This window comes from Salmo salar, chromosome ssa19, assembly GCF_905237065.1.
Source record: "Salmo salar chromosome ssa19, Ssal_v3.1, whole genome shotgun sequence".
Classification (NCBI taxonomy): domain Eukaryota; kingdom Metazoa; phylum Chordata; class Actinopteri; order Salmoniformes; family Salmonidae; genus Salmo; species Salmo salar.
The window spans coordinates 72011714-72031420 of record NC_059460.1 but is presented as its reverse complement, the minus strand read 5'-3'; the positions used below and the strand labels follow the sequence as shown (position 1 = coordinate 72031420).

Below are 19707 nucleotides of genomic sequence, written 5' to 3'. Positions count from 1 at the left end.
GAATTAAACCCATGCTTTGATGCCACCTGTATATCAGTGTGTTTATTAAACCCATGCTTTGATGTCACCAGTATATCAGTGTGTGAATTAAACCCATGCTTTGATGCCACCTGTATATCAGTGTGTTTATTAAACCCATGCTTTGATGTCACCAGTATATCAGTGTGTGAATTAAACCCATGCTTTGATGCCACCAGTATATCAGTGTGTGAATTAAACCCATGCTTTGATGTCACCTGTATATCAGTGTGTTTATTAAACCCATGCTTTGATGCCACCTGTATATCAGTGTGAATTAAACCCATGCTTTGATGCCACCTGTATATCAGTGTGTGAATTAAACCCATGCTTTGATGCCACCTGTATATCAGTGTGTGAATTAAACCCATGCTTTGATGCCACCTGTATATCAGTGTGTGAATTAAACCCATGCTTTGATGCCACCTGTATATCAGTGTGAATTAAACCCATGCTTTGATGCCACCTGTATATCAGTGTGAATTAAACCCATGCTTTGATGCCACCTGTATATCAGTGTGTGAATTAAACCCATGCTTTGATGTCACCTGTATATCAGTGTGTTTATTAAACCCATGCTTTGATGCCACCTGTATATCAGTGTGAATTAAACCCATGCTTTGATGCCACCTGTATATCAGTGTGTGAATTAAACCCATGCTTTGATGCCACCTGTATATCAGTGTGTGAATTAAACCCATGCTTTGATGCCACCTGTATATCAGTGTGTGAATTAAACCCATGCTTTGATGCCACCTGTATATCAGTGTGAATTAAACCCATGCTTTGATGCTACCTGTATATCAGTGTGTGAATTAAACCCATGCTTTGATGCCACCTGTATATCAGTGTGTGAATTAAACCCATGCTTTGATGCCACCTGTATATCAGTGTGTTTATTAAACCCATGCTTTGATGTCACCAGTATATCAGTGTGTGAATTAAACCCATGCTTTGATGCCACCTGTATATCAGTGTGTTTATTAAACCCATGCTTTGATGTCACCAGTATATCAGTGTGTGAATTAAACCCATGCTTTGATGCCACCAGTATATCAGTGTGTGAATTAAACCCATGCTTTGATGTCACCTGTATATCAGTGTGTTTATTAAACCCATGCTTTGATGCCACCTGTATATCAGTGTGAATTAAACCCATGCTTTGATGCCACCTGTATATCAGTGTGAATTAAACCCATGCTTTGATGCCACCTGTATATCAGTGTGAATTAAACCCATGCTTTGATGCCACCTGTATATCAGTGTGTGAATTAAACCCATGCTTTGATGCCACCTGTATATCAGTGTGTGAATTAAACCCATGCTTTGATGCCACCTGTATATCAGTGTGTGAATAAACCCATGCTTTGATGCCACCTGTATATCAGTGTGTGAATTAAACCCATGCTTTGATGCCACCTGTATATCAGTGTGTGAATTAAACCCATGCTTTGATGCCACCTGTATATCAGTGTGTGAATTAAACCCATGCTTTGATGCCACCTGTATATCAGTGTGAATTAAACCCATGCTTTGATGCCACCTGTATATCAGTGTGTGAATTAAACCCATGCTTTGATGCCACCTGTATATCAGTGTGAATTAAACCCATGCTTTGATGCCACCTGTATATCAGTGTGAATTAAACCCATGCTTTGATGCCACCTGTATATCAGTGTGTGAATTAAACCCATGCTTTGATGCCACCTGTATATCAGTGTGTTTATTAAACCCATGCTTTGATGTCACCAGTATATCAGTGTGTGAATTAAACCCATGCTTTGATGCCACCTGTATATCAGTGTGTTTATTAAACCCATGCTTTGATGTCACCAGTATATCAGTGTGTGAATTAAACCCATGCTTTGATGTCACCAGTATATCAGTGTGTGAATTAAACCCATGCTTTGATGCCACCTGTATATCAGTGTGTGAATTAAACCCATGCTTTGATGTCACCTGTATATCAGTGTGTTTATTAAACCCATGCTTTGATGCCACCTGTATATCAGTGTGAATTAAACCCATGCTTTGATGCCACCTGTATATCAGTGTGTTTATTAAACCCATGCTTTGATGCCACCTGTATATCAGTGTGTGAATTAAACCCATGCTTTGATGCCACCTGTATATCAGTGTGTGAATTAAACCCATGCTTTGATGTCACCTGTATATCAGTGTGTTTATTAAACCCATGCTTTGATGCCACCTGTATATCAGTGTGAATTAAACCCATGCTTTGATGCCACCTGTATATCAGTGTGTGAATTAAACCCATGCTTTGATGCCACCTGTATATCAGTGTGAATTAAACCCATGCTTTGATGCCACCTGTATATCAGTGTGTTTATTAAACCCATGCTTTGATGTCACCTGTATATCAGTGTGTGAATTAAACCCATGCTTTGATGCCACCTGTATATCAGTGTGTGAATTAAACCCATGCTTTGATGCCACCTGTATATCAGTGTGTGAATTAAACCCATGCTTTGATGCCACCAGTATATCAGTGTGTGAATTAAACCCATGCTTTGATGTCACCTGTATATCAGTGTGTTTATTAAACCCATGCTTTGATGCCACCTGTATATCAGTGTGAATTAAACCCATGCTTTGATGCCACCTGTATATCAGTGTGTGAATTAAACCCATGCTTTGATGCCACCAGTATATCAGTGTGTGAATTAAACCCATGCTTTGATGTCACCTGTATATCAGTGTGTTTATTAAACCCATGCTTTGATGCCACCTGTATATCAGTGTGAATTAAACCCATGCTTTGATGCCACCTGTATATCAGTGTGTGAATTAAACCCATGCTTTGATGCCACCTGTATATCAGTGTGTGAATTAAACCCATGCTTTGATGCCACCTGTATATCAGTGTGAATTAATCCCATGCTTTGATGCCACCTGTATATCAGTGTGAATTAAACCCATGCTTTGATGCCACCTGTATATCAGTGTGTGAATTAAACCCATGCTTTGATGCCACCTGTATATCAGTGTGTTTATTAAACCCATGCTTTGATGTCACCAGTATATCAGTGTGTGAATTAAACCCATGCTTTGATGCCACCAGTATATCAGTGTGTGAATTAAACCCATGCTTTGATGTCACCTGTATATCAGTGTGTTTATTAAACCCATGCTTTGATGCCACCTGTATATCAGTGTGAATTAAACCCATGCTTTGATGCCACCTGTATATCAGTGTGTGAATTAAACCCATGCTTTGATGCCACCTGTATATCAGTGTGTGAATTAAACCCATGCTTTGATGCCACCTGTATATCAGTGTGTGAATTAAACCCATGCTTTGATGCCACCTGTATATCAGTGTGTGAATTAAACCCATGCTTTGATGCCACCTGTATATCAGTGTGAATTAAACCCATGCTTTGATGCCACCTGTATATCAGTGTGTTTATTAAACCCATGCTTTGATGCCACCTGTATATCAGTGTGTTTATTAAACCCATGCTTTGATGCCACCTGTATATCAGTGTGTGAATTAAACCCATGCTTTGATGCCACCTGTATATCAGTGTGTGAATTAAACCCATGCTTTGATGCCACCTGTATATCAGTGTGTGAATTAAACCCATGCTTTGATGTCACCTGTATATCAGTGTGTGAATTAAACCCATGCTTTGATGCCACCTGTATATCAGTGTGTGAATTAAACCCATGCTTTGATGTCACCTGTATATCAGTGTGTGAATTAAACCCATGCTTTGATGCCACCTGTATATCAGTGTGTTTATTAAACCCATGCTTTGATGCCACCTGTATATCAGTGTGTGAATTAAACCCATGCTTTGATGCCACCTGTATATCAGTGTGTGAATTAAACCCATGCTTTGATGCCACCTGTATATCAGTGTGTTTATTAAACCCATGCTTTGATGCCACCTGTATATCAGTGTGAATTAAACCCATGCTTTGATGCCACCTGTATATCAGTGTGTTTATTAAACCCATGCTTTGATGCCACCTGTATATCAGTGTGGTTATTAAACCCATGCTTTGATGCCACCTGTATATCAGTGTGTGAATTAAACCCATGCTTTGATGCCACCAGTATATCAGTGTGTGAATTAAACACATGCTTTGATGCTACCTGTATATCAGTGTGTGAATTAAACCCATGCTTTGATGCCACCTGTATATCAGGGTGAATTAAACCCATGCTTTGATGCCACCTGTATATCAGTGTGTGATTTAAACCCATGCTTTGATGCCACCTGTATATCAGTGTGTGAATTAAACCCATGCTTTAATGCTAACATTCACATCCACTGCTGCAGAGCAGAGTGAATACAGCTTCAGGCAGAGCACAGCGGCACAGCACCCAGACTCCTCTCCTGTCGGCGAGTCTAGAACAATGACTGGGTGTGTTGGTTTGGCTCACACAGTCACTTTCTATCCAACACCAAGCATACATGTAGGCCAATGGTTCTCCAACTCTTTATAGTCCCGCACCCCTTCAAACATTCAACCTCCAGCTGCGTGTTTTTTACCATCATTGTAAGCCTGCCACACACACACTATACGATACATTTATTAAACATAAGAATGAGTGTGAGTTTTTATCACAACCAGGCTCGTGGGAAGTGACAAAGAGCTCTTATAGGACCAGGGCACAAATAATAATTCAATATTAATCAATAATTTTGCTCTTTATTTAACCATCTTACATATGAAACCTTATTTGTTCAGCGAAAATTGTGAATAACTCACCACAGGTTAATGAGAAGGGTTTGCTTGAAATGATGCACATAACTCTGCAATGTTGGGTTGTAATGGAGAGAGTCTCAGTCTTAAATCATTTCCCACACACAGTCTGTGCCTGTATTTAGTTTTTATGCTAGTGAGGGCCGAGAGTCCACTCACATACGTACGTGGTTGCAAAGGGCATCAGTGTCTTAACAGCACGATTTGCCAAGGCAGGATACTCTGAGCGCAGCCCAATCCAGAAATCTGGCAGTGGCTTCAATTTTCACAGAACCGCTTGTTGCAATTTCGATGAGTCTCTCTTGTTCAGATATCGGTAAGTGGACTGAAGGCAGAGCATGAAAGGGATAACAAAACCAGTTGTTTGTGTCATCCGTTTCGGGAAAGTACCTGCGTAATTGCACACCCAGCTCACCTCAGGTTCTTCGCTATATCACATTTGACATTGTCCGTAAGCTTGAGTTCATTTGCACACAAAAAAATCATACAATGATGGAAAGACCTGTGTGTTGTCCTTGTTAATGCAGACAGAGAAGAGCTCCAACTTCTTAGCCTCAATTTTGTCCCGCACATTGAATATAGTTGCAGAGAGTCCCTGTAATCCTAGATTTAAATCATTCAGGCGAGAAAAAACATCACCCAGATAGGCCAGTCATGTGAGAAACTCGTCATCATGAAAGCGGTCAGACAAGTGAAAATGATGGTCAGTAAAGAAAACTTTAAGCTCGTCTCTCAATTAAAAAGAATGTGTCAATCCTTTGCCCTTTGAAAACCAGCGCACTTCTTTCTGTATGTTGTAAAAGCGTTACGTGGTCGCTGCCCATATCATTGCATAGTGCAGAAAATGCACGAGAGTTCAGGCGCCTTGTTTTAACAAAGTTAACCTTTTTCACTGTATTGTCCAAAATGTCTTTCAAGATATCAAGCATTCCCGTGGCCGCAAGAGCCTCTCGGTGGATGCTGCAGTGTACCCAAGTGGCGTCAGAAGCAACTGATTGCACGCGCGTTACCACTCCACTGTCTCCCTGTCATGGCTTTTGCACCATCAGTACAGATACCAGCATGAGCAGCAGCTACGTTTGGCTACATATGGACCTTTAGTGGAATTCCCACGAGAGAGTAACGGTTAATGTGATTGGATGTTAATTATTTGACTAGACTATCTGTATTTGACATTGTGTTGTTATTTCGCTGAACACTAGATGGTATCATTTTATTTTTGGCAGTGAAATGAGGCTACTAAGGCAAGTAAAAAACCCAAATGTATAGCCCCGTTGGAAATATAAATGGACTGTTTGAAAATGTGAATCACATTTTTATTTGGCGTACCCCCGACGGGATTGCACGTGCCACTGTTCTAAGGTATTGTTTCTCTTTCTTCAACCCGCCTGCCACCCACCCACGCACCTTTTAGCCACACAGTATTTAATGACCCTAAACCGTCCGCCCTACAGATATTACCACGGGGGCTGCAGGTTATGAGTCAACCAGGCATCGCTAACTTCTTAATGAGTGTGTGTAACCAGTGTGAAATGGCTAGCTAGTCAGCGGGACACACTAGTAGCGTGTCAATCGTTTACGCCACTTGCTCTTCAATGGCTGAGGCTTTTGTGAAACGATAGGTAACAATGCTTCATGGGTAACTGTTGTCGACGTGTGCTGAGGGTCCCTGGTTCGAGCCTAGGTTGGGGTAAGGAGAGGGACGGAAGCAAGACTGTTACCTGTGTGTGTGTGAACGTGAGTGCGTGCGTACGTGTGTGCGCATGTAAGTGTGCGTATCCCTTTTGAGAATGTCACTATTCACAGCATGCATATAGAAGTTGAAGGGTTCTTCTGGCCAATCCTTGTCCTAAGAGGTTCTTATCCTCTTCAAGCATGTATTAACACTTCACTGACTCTTCAGACATTCACTAGGAGCCTTGGAGAAGAGAGAGGGAAGATAGATCCGCTAGATGCAGGCTCTTTAACGCTGCCTGGCCCTGCTATCTACAATTCCCAATGGTGTCATTAGTTTAGTAAAATACTGCAGAATTTACTCTCATCCTTGGCTGTTACTTCAATGTTTCTAACTGTTTCTCCCTCCCTCTCTTTCTCTCTGTTTTTTCAGAGGAAATAAAGGAAGAGTCTGAAAAATTAAGGTAAGTTGATTTTAATTCAGTTTCACAGAAATATATCCTGGTTACACCCTGTGTGAATATTTTAAAAGATCTGGAGATTAAAGACCCGTAAGTTTAATAAATTGTGACAATAATATGATAACAAAGCTCATAAGCAACAGAATGGCAGTCTTACCAGACTTAATACATGTCAATCAAACAGGTTTATTCAAAATAGACACTTACAAACAAATACAAAAACATGATTCAGTTTAATACAATACACCAAAAAAAAGATATAGATGTATCTTTCCAGCTGAAATAATACATTTAATAAAAATTGTATATAGATATTCTAAACCCAAAATATACACAAATAATAATTGCTTTAGAAAGGGGCACAAGACACAGATGTCCTCTCTCCCCCCTCCTGTTTGCACTGGCAATTTAACTTCTTACAGACATAATTAGACAGGACCCGGATGTAACAGGTGTCAGTATTGGTAAACATGAATGTTTATTAAACTTATTTGCAGATGATCTCCTGATATACCTGATCAATATTCAAAACTCAATGCCTCCCTTGCTAAAAATATTTTCAGAATACTTAAAAATCTCAGGATATAAAATGAACGTGGAAAAAAAAAAAATAATAGCAATAGGAGATCTACAGCAATCCTTTAAGTGGACCACAGAAAATATAAAATACTTAGGATATATAAAGATACATTTATCCCATTACTCAACAATATGAAAGCAGATCTAATAATGGAACAACCTTTCCATAAATCTTACAGGTAGAATAAATATCTTCAGAATGGCATGGCTCTGAAAGATTGTATATTTATTCTCGGTAATACCAATTACCCCACCGAAGACATTCATTAAAAAAGTATACTTGGTCATAGCAGACTTTATATGGGCAAATTTAACTTATAGAATACAAAGGAAAGTTTTACATCTTCCTAAATCAGAGGGTGGTTTTAATCTTCCAGACTTGAAATTGTATCAACTCGCTACCCAGGGATTTTACTTGTGACATATAGTTAAACGTACTAAAGAGGGACAATGGGTACATATTGAAGATGCACATTCTCATCCCCCAAAATCTTGTTACATGTCTATTTTTTAAGGATAAAGCTAAGAACATGAACAACTTCATAGTTTAGAACACTGTAACAATATGGAAGAAAATAAAACTTATTCTACAAGAACCAATACCACTCCCTAAAAACACAACCCTTTTGAACAATCCTTGGATAGCTTTTCAGAATTCACCGATACATTGGTACACATGGAAAACTAAAGGCATAGAAACCATAAATTACTTAGAAATATGAAATGCATGTATTTCCATTACAGAATTTAAAAAGCAATTGTAGATATTTTCAAATACATGCAACTTAAACAGTTCATATCAAGAAATGTTTGGATTTGAGAGATCCTATTCAGCTGACAATCTCTTGGGGGGGGGGGGATAACTGGTGGAGGGAATGTTGGAACATAACTAATGGAACTACAGTTAACAAAAATGTACGCTTAATCCAGTGTAAACTAATATATAGAATTTATTATACATGGGACAAAATTCACAAATTCTACAGCACAATGGCAGAGTCATGTCTTAGGTGTAAAACTAACAATCACTCAATAATCCATGCCTTCTGGGAATGCTATAATGTCTGAACGGTATGGCCAGAATTAGAAAGTCGGCTGTCAGAAGTGTTACCATGTAAATGTACTTTTAATCCGTCTGTCTGCATATTTCAAGACATGGCATCTGAGGGTGCAGTGAGATACCTGATGGGTTGGACAATACTTTTCTTGTCAATCGTCTTAAAAAACGTATACTTAAAAACTGGAAATCAACCAATCCTCCATCATTAACACAATAGAAACGTCAAATGCTTTATTATCTAAATGTTGAACGTGTGTGGGAGACGGAATAAAAATGGTGCAGTTTGAGACCCTGTGGCGGAGAGTGATGCAGGCACTGGAGATGGAGGTGTGAACAGGTTGTTTTCGGGCAGCGGTGATGTTGTGGATGTTTGTGTCTATGCTGTTGTTTGTAGGTGAATGTTTTGTATTGTTAAAAAAAATCATAAATAAAATCTTACAAAAGAAAAATAAATACATCCTGGTTAATTTAGGTGATTTTCTTGTTTTCTTTTCGCTTGCCCTTGAGTTGAGTATAAAGGGTGTGTCTGTGTGTGTGACCTCCAGTGTGTTTTTGTTTGTCTCTCAGCCTGGTCTACTTCTAAAAGCCATTTTCCCTGTCATTAATGGACCCCTGCCTAGTGCCTGGCTCGAGGGAGGGAGGGAGGGAGTTTTATTTTATTAGGATACCCATTAGCCGACGCCAATGGCGACAGCTGGTTTTACAGGGGTCTGACACATAACGAAAAAGACATTACAGACAAAATACTACGATTTACATACATTAACATGTAGTGTTTGTTTGTGTCTGTATCTAACGGTTACACATACATGTCAGTACATACAGTCAAAAAGTAGGCTGGATTTCGCCTGGGAGAGGGAGAGTTTGCGTGTGTGTTTGTGGAGCTTTTCTGCCTGGTAACTGGGTCAGTGGAATGAAATGTACCATGAGTGCCACTCCTTTCCTCCTCGTCCTTTCTTTCTCCCACCATTTCCATCCCTCTCTTTCTCTCTCCCCCCGAGAGTCCCACAGCAGGACTGGATGATCAGGGCTGGATCAGAATGTTCTATGTGCCAGCTATGCTAGCTCTGCCCAAATGAGACCCCTGTGGTCGGCGAGGGGAGCTAGGCTGAGGGGGTGGGTAGAGGGAGGTGGTAGAGACACTGGTCGTGTCCGAATATCCATATTAGTGTACTGCATACTATGTGCCAGAGGTGTGGATTCGAGTCACATGACTTGGACTCGAGTCTGACTCTTGATGACTTTAGACTTGACTTGATAGAAAATAAAACAACTTGAAACTTGACTTCGACTTGGAGCCTCAAGACTCAGGACTCGATATAGACTTGAAACTGATGAATTGAAATTATCTGGCCAGATCTTGTAATGTTTTGTCACTCATTTTGTGGCACAGCGTCACGACGGATTAGGCTACTCTCCACCCAACCAAAGACCGTATTGTACTTCCAAAAGAAAACTTAACAGGTTTGCTAGTGAAGCGCACACTCGGCCCTTTAATTTGACCAACAAACTGTCAATCCACACAGGTCAGGTGACCTACAGTAGAGCAGTGAGAAGGTTTTGGGGGGGTCGCAAGTGTGAAATTGCATTGGAAAAATACAGAAATTCATACATATTTCTATAGGCTAGATATAACCTACCATTTTGTATTTTATATTTATACCTTTGTTTATTCGATCTGGTTACTAACATTGGCCTACGGCATTGCACCAAATATCGTAATCTGTGCTTCAGAGCCAAATAATGTAGGTGTGTTGACTGTTGATCAATGACCAGTCATCAGCATTGGCTCGCAAATGCGGGCGCATGTATCCAGATTAGTGGCCAGAAAGCACTTGTTTAATTTTCTCCCGTTTTGCCTAGCAAAAGCAGAGTAGCCTACCTACGTTAATATTATCCATGTAAATTTCAGTTTAGGAATCTGCTACGGACTCAACTTTGCTAGAACAATAGGCTGGTGATTTCATTTATCATTTTTCTATTTCAGATAGGCCTAGTTTGGGTGGGTTAAAATGATATGCCTCAGTGGTGGTACTGTATGTCTAAAGATAGCTGTAACATCGCACTACCTTCAATACTTATGGGATGAAGACGTAACATATTCTGGCAAATTATTTACGATATTTTTGAGAAAGAAGAATACAGACAGAAAATATATGATCTGGCTTGCTCTGGACTCCAGAGAAGTGCGTGTGCGGGGGTCGCAAGCTTTGAACCACTCCTTTTTGGGGGTTACGAGTCAAAAAGTTTGAGAACAACTGGGCAAGCGAACAGATTGCTGATGTACAGCTATAGAATCGGTGCACTGCAAACGTCAAATTATAGGGAGAGAAGATTGACATAAATAAATATGCAGCTCAAAAGATTGTTTGGTGGAAAGAATATTAATTGTTTACTTTGCATGCTCACCAGCAACGGGGCATCAAGCAACAATTACTAGCATAGGCCTATTGGTCTTTTGGTATGTCAAAATTGCTTGAAATTGATAATTGAGTTATGAAGCTTGCATTTGGAATTTGTTGATACAATTAATTATTACATAATCAAATTGTGTTGTGAAATGAATGAAAATGGATGTCTGGTAGCCTCAATAAATAGACAATAATTTAGTGACCTTGAGACTATAAGGTTCTATCTACCCAAAGCATAGTTCTGAGATATTGAGCATCAGTTTTCACATCCCAGATCTCAGAACTGTTTTGTAGTGAATCATTTTTTCTTAAGCCATTAAAACCTCTACAGGATCGGTGGGTCCCCCACAGGGCGACGGATGAGCTAACGTAGGCTAATGCGATTAGCATGAGGTTGTAAGTAACAAGAACATTTCCCAGGACATAGACATATCTGGTTATTGGCAGAAAGCTTAAATTCTTGTTATTCTAACTACACTGTCCAATTTACAGTAGCTATTTACAGGGAAAGAATACCATGCTATTGTTTGAGAGTGCACAATTCTGAACTTGAAAAGTTATTAATAAACCAATTAGGCACATTTGGGCAGTCTTGATACAAAATATTGAACATAAATGCAATGGTTCATTGGATCAGTCTAAAACGTTGCCCATACACTGCTGCCATCTGGTGGCCAAAATCTTTATTGCGCCTGCTCTGGAATAATACATTATGGCCTTTCTCTTGCATTTCAAAGATGATGGTACAGAAAAAAATACAAAAAAAACACATGCTTTTTTCTTTGTATTATCTTTTACCAGATCTGATGTGTTATATTCTCCTACCATCATTTCACATTTCCACAAACTTCAAAGTGTTTCCTTTCAAATGGTATCAAGAATATGCATATCCTTGCTTCAGGTCCTGAGCTACAGGCAGTTAGATGTGGGTGTCATTTTAGGCGAAAATTTAAAAAAAGGGGCGGATCCTTTTTAAGGTCCTCACCTTAAAGATACCTAAAGTACAGAGTAACAAAATCCTGAGACATTTGAAAAAAAACATGTTTAGGTGGGTGCAATAGCAGATATAACCCTATGTCTCTGAAATGTCAATCTGGGTTCAGCAATAAAGTTATGTCTGACACTTCTGAATTAGCCTTCCCTGTGGCTCAGTTGGTAGAGCATGGTGTTTGCAACGTCAGCATGGTGTGTGTGCAATGCCAGGGTTGTGGGTTCGATTCCCACGGGGGACCAATACAACAAAAAATATATATATATATAATTATGAAATCTATGCACTCACTACTGTAAGTCGCTCTGGATAAGAGCGTCTGCTAAATGACTAAAATGTAAATTAGACATGTTCAGTTAAGTAAACTAGCCATTTGAATAACTAAATGATAGAATAACACTATTTTACCAAAATAGAGTCAGAACACATCATCAAATCCATTAAGACAGGTATTATGGTCATTAAACAAATTACTGCCATCACTGAACAACGATGTGACATCATTTACTTTAAGATTTCTGACAGTGTTGTTTTGCGTGCGTGCCATTATTGGCGAAGACGAGTTCTGATTGGTCCATCTGTATTTGTTCAGGCTTGTGATTGGATTGCAGATAGAACTTTCTAGTTGTTAATTTCTTTGATTTAAAATGTACTTTAAAAAATATATAACTTTATGGACATATAAAGGACCAAGATCTATTAAATGTGACTAACTCATTTGACACAAATGTCAGATAGAACCTTATAGTCCCACGGTCTCGATTTGTAGTTGAACAAGTCATTGCATGTAGAGATTTTTTTTTTTACTTGACTTGAGACTTGACTTGCTCTTACAATGCACGACTTGGACTTGACTCAAGACTTGACCCATTCTACTTGGGACTCGTCTTGGACGTTGAGACTTGCTTGTGACTCGAATAGTGACTTGGTCCCACCTCTGCTATGTACTCATCGTCACATACTATTTAGCACATACCATTTAGTAAAAAGTATGCAGTATGCCACGGCCGCAACGCAGTAGCGGCTCCTGATTGGCTGAGTAGGTTTGGGAGGGCCGAGTGTGGGTGGATTTTTCCAAATTGAACAGACATGCATGGCATTAACCAGCCTGATAATAATAGCTTATTTCCAATTTAATTCATTTCTCTAAACTCTGAATAGAATAAGTATGGAGTTATTGGCAGACTATCACATTCAACCTATACTGTAGAACATATAGCCCATCTATCCTATTTACAAAGGACTGAAGACATAAACAGATCATTTGTTTCCATTTAAACATATTTATTAGTGAAACCAAAGTGCTGTAACATATATAAATTAAATAGCCTAGTACACACACCAAAACAAATGCTCAAATCAAAAGGCTATTGCACAGAAAAAAAAACGTGGACAGTCGGTTGCATGGCAAATTCAGAACGCTGGACAGCAACATAATAAGCGCTGATCATTGGGAACGAGATCAGAATGACTGCTAAGGCTTGGTACATTAATTAAATCATTAAATTAGGTAGCCACGCCTACAAAACTAAAGCAATCCATATGTTCAAATCAAAAGGCCTGATTAACATGACATCATTAACGCAGCCACATCCCGAGTCCTTGGTGCTGAAAACATTCAGAAATGTTAAAGATTTCTGTTTTCAAAGATGTATCCCACGATGCAATACTCGTGATAATTTTAAGGAGAACCGCAGAAACTTCACTATTCGTCATCTTCCCAATTAAGTAGCCTAGTTTTGTTATTTGGCTACTTGAAGAGAACTAGGGCCTATCACTCGCAGACCACATCTTCAATGCATTGTGGAAAAGTGTGCATCGATTTCTACTGGATGAAGAGGCGAAATGAGTCCTGGCTTTTAAACCATACACGATTTTAGAAAATGTACATACTATAAAACATTAGATTTTCACATACGGAGAATGCGTTGTATCTCGCTATTCGTTGATTTCGGTAGCACATCCACATTTCTAATTGATCAGCTGTTGTCAAAACCAAAATCAGTATGACATCCGGGCATTTAAAGTATAGATCGATTTTTGAAATGTTGCATACTATTAAACTTTATTTTTTGGCATCCCCAAACGGCCTAGTAAGTATGGGTATTCAGACACGGCCAATATCTAAGCTTCTTCTCACAAATGCCATGCCAAGTTAACTTTAGGTGTGGGAGGAGTGAGGGAGGAAGTAAGTTTATATACAGGCACCTTACCTAACCTTTCACAAAGTTACCCTGGCTTTCGGGTTTCAGAACAGTACGAAAAAAACACCCATTCGCAAGAATCTTTTATAAGCCAAAAAGTGTCAGAAATTGTAAGACCAGAAGCAACGTGTTAGCATTCTCTAGTCTCCATAGATGCTTGGCTCAACCCCATTTCATGTCAATTATGAATATGAGCAGGCTAATCCTGTATGTTGCTTATTAGAGGGGAGAACGCATGCTGAGCAGGGAGGGACTGTGACTCATAGTATTAGCATAAGTAGAATGGACGTTTCTATTCAAAACAACATTATGTGATGAATGGACTCGACGGGAGACCATATTATATTTGAAATGCCCACATCGCCTCTCAAAACTCTGTATGCTTCCTCTTCTCCTTTCTCTCTCTCTCTCCCTCTCTCCCTCACTCCCTCATTCCCTCTCTCCCCCTCTCACTCCCTCACTTCCTCTCTCTCCCGTGTCCCACTGCACTCTGCGAGGTCATCACTCTAAAGAAGCTGAAGTCATCCTTTCTCTCTGCCAAGACACAAACAACACAGCCCTTCACCCCTCTTCCTCTCTCTCTCCCTCTCTCTTCCTCCTTCTCTCCCTCTGTCCTTGGCTCAGAGCTCAGTGCAGTCTGGGTGTGGTTGTTCTGATGGATAAGGACCCCTCGTTTAGATTTATCATGTTTTAGGATACAGCTAAGGACCCCTGGTTTAGATTTATCATGTTTTAGGATACAGCTAAGGACCCCTGGTTTAGATTTATCATGTTTTAGGATACAGCTAAGGACCCCTGGTTTAGATTTATCATGTTTTAGGATACAGCTAAGGACCCTGGTTAGATTTATCATATTTTAGGATACAGCTAAGGACCCCTGGTTTAGATTTATCATGTTTTAGGATACAGCTAAGGACCCCTGGTTTAGATTTATCATGTTTTAGGATACAGCTAAGGACCCCTGGTTTAGATCTATGATCCATAAAGATAAACAACACTCACAAATATGGCTTTATCCTTGGTTTTATTCCTTAGCAACAGTAACAAGGATGTGATTTTGGCCACAAAGGCTTTTGACAGTATAAAGACACTCGACAGAGCAGAGAACATTATTATCAGGTGTATGACATCATGGATCTCTTCTCCTAAAATAGATGAGTGGTAGATTAATTGCAGGCACCTTTCTTTATAAGAGTTGGCTGCTTACAGTGTATCAAATTGAGCTGCATAAAGAACATGCATAAAGACATAAATAGTACACTGTCAGTGGTGTGTTAGCTTCTGCCGAGTCCCCAACAACTGGATGTTCCGGTTTTCAGAGGAAATGGAAAGACAGCATGTGACACGGTTTCCCCTTTTGGACGTTAACAAGGCGGCACTCCATCTTAACTCCTCCTTCACATTTACTGGATTGGATGAACAGTGCAGAAGAGAACCTCCCCCAATAGTTTTTTTTTCTTCACGTCAAGACCAGTATGTAGGGGATCTAGTTTCAGACGTTTCTTTTGTGCCTGCTACGTTATGTTAGTAGTGTGTGATTGCCAGAATAAATACTGCTTAAAATTATGTTTTTATCATGCTTTGTGTATATGACAGAATATCAAATAAAATGTTATTTGTCACATGTGCCGAATACAACAGGTGTAGACCTTACAGTGAAATGCTTACTAACAAGCCCTTAACCAACAATGCAGTTTTAAGGAAAATACCTAAAAAATGATAAATAAAAGTAACAATATCTATATGTACTATGAGCTCGGTTTTCTTTTTTGTTTGTTGTCTCTCCAGTCCTCCTCCAGACAGCAAATCAGATTCCAGCACTCTTCCTCCAATCAAATCAAAGACCAGCTTCGTAGAGGCCGACAAGTACTTCCTGCCGTTTGAGTTGGCATGTCAGTCCAAATGTCCCCGCATCGTCATCACATCACTAGACTGTTTACAGGTCAGTAGTAGAGGAGGTCAGCACATGAACCCTGTGTGTCGAAAACTGTCTAGGCTGCATGTTTCTTACCATCACCGTAATGATATGTCAAAACAAATATGGTCATTTGGTTAAGGACTATATTGATATTAAATCATACACAGCTTGGAGTCATCTAAAGTTATTTAAGTTTCTGTGCAATATCTAACTGGAATTTTATGTTGACCTGAAAGAAATGTTGTATTTACATAGACAGACTCAAGGTTCAGTGACACTGATTCATAGTGCAGTTCATGATGTTTTGGGGTGTTTTCTGAATGAAATTTAGAAGTTGTGTTTATCTAATCTCTGTTAAATCAGAAGTAAAATCTTGTGTTATTTGGTCAGTGATTAACTACTGGGTCTATATGTGTTAGAAATGGGGAGAAATTGAGAGCTCCACCTTCGCAAAAGGAAACTCAGCCAAAGCCTTCGCCCAATCCTGCTACCCAATCCTGATACCCAATCCCAATCCTGATACCCAATCCCAATCCTGATACCCAATCCCAATCCTGATACCCAATCCCAATCCTGATTCCCAATCCCAATCCTGATACCCAATCCCAATCCTGATACCCAATCCCAATCCTGATTCCCAATCCTGATACCCAATCCCAATCCTGATACCCAATCCCAATACTGATACCCATTCCTAATCCTGATACTTCCAAATGACCGGTGACGAAAACGCAAAGGCCGGAACTAATGCAGCTCGTTATCTCACACATCCCATTCAGTCCTGACAGATTCTTCAGTCTCCACGCAGAATATTCCCATGGGAGATTAGTGTCTATCTGACTGTATTGTTTTCTGTGTGTGGTGTTTTTCCTGTAGAAGCTGATAGCGTACGGCCACCTGACCGGCAGCGCTCCAGACAGCACGGCCCCTGGCAAGAAGCTCATTGACAGGATCATCGAGACCATCTGTGGCTGCTTCCAGGGACCACAGACAGATGAGGGGGTGCAGCTACAGATCATTAAGGTTGGCCTCTGTGGTTGTTTGGTCTGCAAGGAAGTGTGTTTTGGATATTGTGTGTTCTGCTGTTAGATTCTATTCTTGCCTGCATGGTGATTATTTAGAATGTGGAATTGTGTTATCTGTTTCTAGCATGGCATTGTTGAATTCTCATTTCTGATTGGCTTGAAGGGCATTCTGGAGCGTGCATTATTTCCCTATAATGCACATTAGAATTCAATGTCTGTAGTTCATTCTTACATGTTTGAGCTGCTTTTGAAAGCAAAAGTCGAAATAAAAACATTATTGGCATTGTTGAATTCGATTTTCATAATAGCAAGTTCAAATTTATGAAATGCTATTTGTCACATGTGCCAAATACAACAGGTGTAGACCTTACCGGGAAATGCTTACTTACAAGCCCTTAACCAACAATGCAGTTTCAAGAAAATAGAGTTAAGAAAATATTTAGTAAATAAACTACAGTAAAAAAAAGGAACCCAATAAAATTATAATAATGAGGCTATATACAGGGGGTACCGGTACTGAGTCAATGTGTGGGGGTACAGGTTAGTCAAGGTAATTTCTACATGTAGGTAGGGGTAAAGTGACTATGCATAGATAACAAACAGCGAGTAGCAGCAGTGTAAAAACAAAAGGTGGGGGGGGGTTCAATGCAAATAGTCCAAGTGCCATTTGATTAATTGTTCAGCAGTCTTATGGCTTGGGGGTAGAAGCTGTTAAGGAGCCTTTTGGACCTAGACTTTGGCACTCCGGTACCACTTGCCGTGCGGTAGCAGAGAGAACAGTCTATGACTTGGGTGACTGGAGTCTTTGACAATTTTATGGGCCTTCCTCTGATACCGTCTAGTATATAGGTCCTGGATGGCAGGAAGCTTGGCCCCAGTGATGTACTGGGCTGTACGCACTACCCTCTGCACCATCTTGCGGTCAGATGCCGAGCAGTTGTCATACCAGCCGGTGATGCAACCGGTCAGGATGCTCTCGATGGTGCAGCTGTAGAACTTTTTGAGGATCTGAGGACCCATGTCAAATCTTTTCAGTCTCCTGAGGGGGAAAAGGCCTTGTCGTGCCCTCTTCACAACTTTCTTGGTGTGTTTGGACCATGATAGTTTGTTGGTGATGTGGACGCCAAGGAACTTGAAGCTCTTAACCTGCTCCACTACAGCCCCATCGATGTGAATGAGGGCGTGTTCGGCCCTCCTTTTCCTGAAGTCCACGATCATCTCCTATGTCTTGATCACGTTGAGGGAGAGGTTGTTGTCCTGGCACCACACAGCCAGGTCTCTGACCTCCTCCTTATAGGCTGTCTCATCGTTGTCGGTGATCAGGCCTACCACCGTTGTGGTGTCAGCAAACTTAATGATGGCTCTGGAGTCGTGCTTGGCCTAATGGGTTGGTTAGCTAAACTAGCAAGTCTGTTTGGTTACCTAGGCAACTACTGTAGCTACACTACATGACCAAAAGTATGTGGACACCTGCTCATCGAACATCTCATTCCAAAATCATGGGCATTAATATGGAGTTTGTCCTCCCTTTGCTGCTATAACAGCCTCGACTCTTCTGGGAAGGCTTTCCACTAGATGTTGGAACACTGCTGGGGGGACTTCCATTCAGCCACAAGAGCATTAGTGAGGTTAAGCACTGATGTTGGGCAATTAGGCCTGGCTTGCAGTCGGCCTTGCATTTCATCCCAAAGATGGTGAAGCATCACTCCACAGAACGTGTTTCCACTGCTCCAGAGTCTAATGGCGGCGAGCTTTACACCAGTCCAGCCGATGCTTGGCATTGCGCATGGTGATCTTAGGCTTGTGTGGCTGCTCGGCCATGGAAATCCGTTTCATGAAGAGTTATTTTGCTGACGTTGCTTCCCGAGGCAGTTTGGAACTCGGTAGTGAGTGTTGCAACCGAGGACAGACTATTTTTACGTGCTACGTGCTTCAACACTCGGCGGTTCCGTTCTGTGAGCTTGTGTGGCCTACCACTTCACGGCTGCGGAGTTGTTGCTCCTAGATGTTTCCACTTCACAATAACAGCACTTCCAGTTGACCGGGGGCATCTCTAGCAGGGCAGAAATTTGACTAACTGACTTGTTAGAAAGGTGGCATCTATGACGATGCCACGTTGAAAGTCATTGAGCTCTTCAGAAAGGCCATTCTACTGCAAATGTTTGTCTATGGAGATTGCGTGGCGGTGTGCTCGATTTTATTTACCTGTCAGCAACGGGTGTGGCTGAAATAGCCGAATCCACTCATTTGAAGGAGTGTCCACATACTTTGTCTATATAGTGTGTCTAGTAACCTTGCTAGCTACTTAAGTGGATGTTGAACACAGCCATGGTATAAAAGGGATCATCTACTCGGAGCTCTATGCTTCTCTGGATAATAATGCAACTCCGTGGATGGTCAGTTCAACTCTGCTAGCTCGTCGTGGAACACACCTTCCACATTGTTCCATTGAATGCATAGCCCCTCGTTGATTATCCCTCACTTATACCTTGGCATTTTTGAATTCTCGTTTCTGATTGGCCTGAAGGGCATTCTAGAGCGTGCATTATTTCCCTATAATGCACGCTAGAATTCAGTGGCTGTAGTTCATTCTTACATGTTCTATGTTTGAGCTGCTTTTAAAAGCAAA

General features: G+C 40.6%; 1 protein-coding gene across 4 annotated transcripts in view; it reads left to right on the top strand.

The window, feature by feature from the left end:
• Positions 1-19707, top strand: part of LOC106579520 (brefeldin A-inhibited guanine nucleotide-exchange protein 1) — a 113605-nt gene that overhangs the window by 37777 nt on the left and 56121 nt on the right. For all 4 annotated transcript variants that reach the window (XM_014159496.2, XM_014159495.2, XM_014159494.2 and 1 more), the window contains exons 2-4: positions 6863-6893; positions 15924-16077; positions 16930-17076. In XM_014159496.2, coding sequence (XP_014014971.1) covers positions 6863-6893; positions 15924-16077; positions 16930-17076 — 332 coding nt within the window. The remainder of the gene's footprint in view (positions 1-6862; positions 6894-15923; positions 16078-16929; positions 17077-19707) is intronic.